Here is a 5,370-nt window from a genome sequence, read left to right on the forward strand (position 1 = left end):
GCACCCCATACCCACCCCATGCCCACCCCCAGTCCCAGGGCTGCCCCTGGCCCACCTTGCCCAGCTGGACCTGCTGCTTGTCGAGGAAGTGGTGCTGGAGGGGGGCCGTGGGGCAGGGCCTGGGGGCTCTGGGGCAGCGGGGATGACTGGGTGCGGCTCAGGGGCCGGTGCCGAGGCAGTTTGTTCCCACGGGGACCCCCCCCCCGCGCTCCCCCGTCACCAGCGGGGACTGGCCGTGCAGGGGCACTACGGGGCACCGGGTCAGTGGGGCACCCGACACCCCCCGGGACCCCCAGTGCAGTTGGGGGTGAGGGTGGGGGGCTGTAGGCAGGGGAAACTGGGGCAGGACTGGGGGGGAACTGGGGAAGGACTTGTGGGGAAAAGTGGGGAAGGACTGGGAGGAAAGTGGAGCACAGAGGGCGAACTGGGGAAGGACCAGTGCGAGATCAGGGCAGGACAGGGAAGAAATTGTAGAAGGACTGGAGAAGAACTGGAGAAGGACTGGGAGAAAACTGAGGGGAAAGTGGGGCAGGACTGGGTGGGGGGACTATGGAAGGACTGGGAGAAAACTGAGGCAAGACTAGGGATAAACTGGGGAAGGACTGGGGGGGGAAACCAGGGCAGGACTGGGAGAAAACTGGGGAAGGAGCTGAGGAAGGACTGGAGGAAAATTGAGAGGGAACTGAGGAAGGACTGAGGGGAAACTAGGGCGAGACTGGGGGACAGTGGGGCCTCACCAGCGATGAGGGTGCTCTGCTGCCGCGCCTGCTCCAACAGCAGGACGTGCTGCAGCAGGGACGGGGGACCGGCCGGGGGGTCCCCATCCAGGGCCACCCCCAGCAGGCACCCCGGGATTGAGGACGTGCTCAGGAACTTCCCGGTGAGGGCGGCCCCGGGGCGCAGGGGGGGCACCCCCGGGCGCTCGCCCTCAGCCTGCGGTGACAGCTTGGGGGATGCCTGAGGGGACATGGGTGGCAGCGGGGGGATCCCCACACTGCCCCCTGGAGTGCCACCCCCGTGGGGTCCCCACATGGTCCCCATGGGTCCCCCCCATCCCCCCATAGGAGGATATCAGGTCCCCATACCACCCCCTGTTGTGTTCCCATATCCCTCCCCACAGGATTCCTGATCCTAATGCGGTCCCTATGCCATCCTCTTTGGGGTCCCCCCACAGTCTCTATGGACTGGTGCCAGGTCCCCATGGGGACCCCTACATCCCCTCTATGGGGTGCCAGGTCCCCGTGCCACCCACTGTGCGGTCCCCATGTCCCCAGGGAGTCCCCACATCCCCCCCCATGGGGGGCCAGGTCCCTGTGCCACCCCCCACGGAGTCCTCATGTCCCCATGCCCTCAGAGCATCCCCACATCTCCTCCATGGGGTTCCAGGTCCCTGTGCGACCACTCTACGGGGTCCCCACGCCCCCCATGCCCCCAGAGGGTCCCTGTGCCCCCCACTCACGGGGAGGTGGGCGCTGGTGACAGTGACAGTGGCCTGCAGCCCCAGGGACAGGTTGGGCAGCGACGGGGACGTGTAGAGGCTGAGCTGGGCCCCATCCAGGGCCAGGGCACGGGGCTGGGGCAGGAGCTGCTGCGGCACCACACGGCACGACACGCCATCAGCACGTGTGTTGGGGGCATGTCACGCCATCAGCACACGTGCCAGGGCACAGCACGTCATCAGCATGTGCGTAGGGGGCAGGTCATGCCATCGGCATGCGTGTGCCAAGGCAAAACTCGCCATAAGCATGTGTGAGCCAGGGCACATCAGTTACATATTACCTGCACGTGTGTGCCAGTACATGCCACTGACACCGACCACGTTCATAGCACACCTGAACACGTGTGCACCTTAAACACACAGCATGCACTTGAGCACACATGTGCACCCTGAGCACACCCACAGCACATGCCTGCACATACATGTGCACCCTGAGCACACCTCCAACACACACCTGCACACACATGTGCACCCTGAGAACACCCCCAGCACACACCTGAGCACACCTCCAACACACACCTGCACACACATGTGCCCCCTGAGCATACCTCCAGCACATACCTGGTTACACATGTGTACCGTGAACATGCACACACTGGCTGCACACACTTGAGCACATGTGTGCACGCAAACATGCTGGCTGCACACACTTGAACGTGTGCACCCTGAGCACACCCCCAGCACACACCTGAACATACACGTGCCCCCTCAACATGGACACACCGGCTCCGCACACTTGAGCACACATGTGTACCCACACATGCTGGCTGCACACAGCTGTACACACGTGTGCATCCTGAGCACCCCCCTAGCACACACCTGCACACATGTGTGCATCCTGAGCACCCCCTAGCACACGCCTGCACACACACGTACACCCTGAGCACACCCCCAGCACACACCTGAATGTACATGTACACCCTGAGCACACCTCCAGCACACACCTGCACAGACGTGTGCCCCCTGAGCCCATCTCCAACACACACCTGAATATATATGTACACCTTGAGCACACCCCCAGCACACACCTGCACACACGAGTGCCCCTCCCTCCCCTCGGGCTGTACCTCGGCGTGGATGTTGGGGACAGAGGCGGCCAGGCCGTTGTGGGCACCGTGGGAGCTGTTGGGGGAGCTGGGCCCCGACCCGGGGGCACTGCTGCACACCGAGGACACTGCAGCACATGCGTGTGTCACACACGGGGATGGGGACACCAGGACCCCCACCCACTTCAGGGACAGGGCGATGCAAAGGTGTGCAAGGGCACCAGCACACCTGTGCACACGTGTGGCACCACCGCAAAGGCACATGCATGGATTAGTATGTGCATGAACACAAGTGCACTCGTGTTGCAGAGGAACACACATAGAGAAGCACACACATGCACAAGCACGTGCAGATGTGCACACTCACATTACAAACACACATGTGCACACGTGCTGCACAAGCACGCACGTTAAAAACCTCCCACAGGAACCAGCCTATGTGCGTGCACATGTTCCACAAGCGTGTGCAGCAGCAGTGCGCGTGCTCCTGTTGCACAAGCACAGGGGTCACGTGCACACTCACGCTGCAAACACGTGCCCAAGCGCATGTGCTGCACAAGCAGGTGCGTACGGACATGCATTCATGTTGCACAAGTGTGTCCACAATCATGTGTGTGCACACGTGTTGCACAAGCACACGTGTGAAAAAACTCACACAGCAACAAGCACATGTGTGCACCAGTGTGTGCACATTCCACACACATGCAGCAGCACGGTGCCCTCCTGCCGCACAAGCACACACATGCAGAAGCACACACGTGCACAAGTGTGTGCGCGGACGCACAGTCCTGTTGCACAAGCATCTGCCTTGGGGGGGATGAGCGTTGCTCAAGCACATGCGAAAAATCTCCCACAGAAACAAGTACATGTGTGTGCACATGTTCCACAAGCGTGCGCAGCAGCAGTGCACGCACTCCTGTTGCACAAGCACACGTGTGACGTGCACACTCATGCTGCAAACATGTGCACAAGCACACATGTTGCACAAGCATGCACGTAGACGTGCAGCATCAGCGTGTCCCCACGTTGCACACAGATGTGCAGAAGCACGCACACGCACAAGCGTGTGTGCAGACACGCACACTCCTTCTGGACAGCGAGTGTCTAAGCACACACGTGTACACGTGTCCCCACCCATGACCTCCCGTGTGGCCCATGCCATCACACCCGCCCCCGGGGGACGCACCGGTGATCTCGACGTGGCGCTTGCGGAAGGCGCTGAGCACGGAGCCGTCGCGGCGCCGCAGGAGAGGGCTGCTCCGCCGCTCCGCCACCTTCTGCTTCAGCCGCGACCGCACCTTCAGGTTGGGCTCAGAGGCTGGGGGGACCCCAAAACGTGTCACCCCAAAACGTGTCACCTCCCCTGGAGGTGTGTCATGCCCTCCCCGCCCGCCGGCACCCACCAGTTTTCCGGAGAGGAAAGTCATCCCGGCCGTCGTAGGTGCCGAGGAGGGGGAGCTTGTAGGACGGAGGGGTCCCCGGGCTGCCTGTCTGCGGGGGGGAACTCTGGTCCAACGAGGTGTGGTGAGCCCTGGGCGGGGAGGGGAAGGCGGCAGAGACCCCGCTAGGACGCCTGGGTCCCCCCCCCCGAGGTGGTTTGGGGGGTCCTGTGGGGCTGGGGGGGGACCTACCAACATTTGGGATGCTGGGGGAGGGAATGGTTTGGGGGGCCGGGGCCTGGCTCCTTCGTCTTGCTGAGCAGGAACTCCTGGAGCTTCAGCTTCACCTCAGTGCTAGCGATGGCACCTGGGAGCCACGGGGGGGTCAGAGGGGCAATACATCCCCTCTACAGCCCCAAGATGCCCCCAGCACCCTCAGTCCCACTGCCCCCTCTGAGCACATTGCCCTCAGTGCCCCCAACCCACCCCAGAGCCCCTCATCCCACCTCAGACTCCATTGCCCCCAGACCCCCCTGACTCCCCCAGTCCCAATTGCAACCAGTCCCTGCCACAGACCCCAGCCCTCCCAGGGTCCATTGCCTTCCCTTCCCCCCAAACCAGCCCCCAGCACCCCAACCCCAGATGCCCCCAGCCCCCATTTCCCATGGCCCCCCCCCGGTGCCCCCAGCCCCATTGCCCCCCTTCCCCCCACGGCCCCCCACGTCCCCACTGCCCCCAGCCTCTCAACTGCTACCTGTCCCCCCCGAGATGCACCCAGTCCCATTGCCTCCACCTAGAGCCCGCTGCCCTACCAGTTCTTCCACCCACTCCCCAGCCCCCCATCACTACCAGTTCCCCACAGATGTCCCCAGCTCCACTTCTCCCCCAGATCCTGCTGCCTCCCATTCTCCCAAATCCACCCCACAGCCCACAACACCCCCCACCCTCAATTGACACCATTCCCCCCAGTCCCACTGCCCCCTCTGAGCACATTGCCCCCAGTGCCTCCAACCCACCCCCAGCCCCGATTGCTACCAGCCCCCTCCCCAGCCCCCCGATGCTCCCTCGCTCACTGTCACGGCCCCTGTCCTTGGGTCGCAGGCTCTGGAGCTGCTCCAGGCGCTGCTGCTCCAGCTCCTGCCGCTCCCGCTGTCGCTGCTGCTCCAGCTCCTGCTGCCGACGGGCGGCCAGGGCCTCCTGCTGCTGCTGCAGGGCAGAGGGACATGGGGGGGACAGGAATGGGACCCCAGGATAATACCCCACAGCTCCAGCACCCCAAGGAACATGATGGCTCCATGGCTCTGGCACTCCAAACCCCCTCAGTGGCTCCATCACCCCCAATCGCCCCCCAAGAGCTCCATCACCCCAGATTACAGATACCCCACAGCTCCATCCCCCCAACCTCCCTCTCAACAGCTACATCACCCCATAGAGGCGATACCCCACA

The 5,370-nt window shown here is 63.4% G+C and overlaps 1 protein-coding gene across 1 annotated transcript; it reads right to left on the minus strand.

The window, feature by feature from the left end:
• Positions 1 to 15: 15 nt before the first annotated feature.
• On the minus strand, positions 16 to 5,129 carry LOC113941355 (histone deacetylase 5-like; the record flags this gene model as incomplete). The annotated part of the gene is given in 9 exon segments (XM_027632516.1): positions 16 to 182; positions 185 to 246; positions 738 to 957; positions 1,460 to 1,585; positions 2,566 to 2,672; positions 3,731 to 3,862; positions 3,948 to 4,075; positions 4,176 to 4,290; positions 4,997 to 5,129. Coding segments are annotated over 9 exon segments (1,190 nt in total), but the record flags the coding sequence as incomplete, so codon positions are not given.
• Between the last annotated feature and the right edge of the window lie 241 nt (positions 5,130 to 5,370).

This window comes from Corapipo altera, unplaced genomic scaffold (genome assembly GCF_003945725.1).
Source record: "Corapipo altera isolate COAL_440 unplaced genomic scaffold, ASM394572v1 129233, whole genome shotgun sequence".
Taxonomy (NCBI): Eukaryota; Metazoa; Chordata; class Aves; order Passeriformes; family Pipridae; genus Corapipo; species Corapipo altera.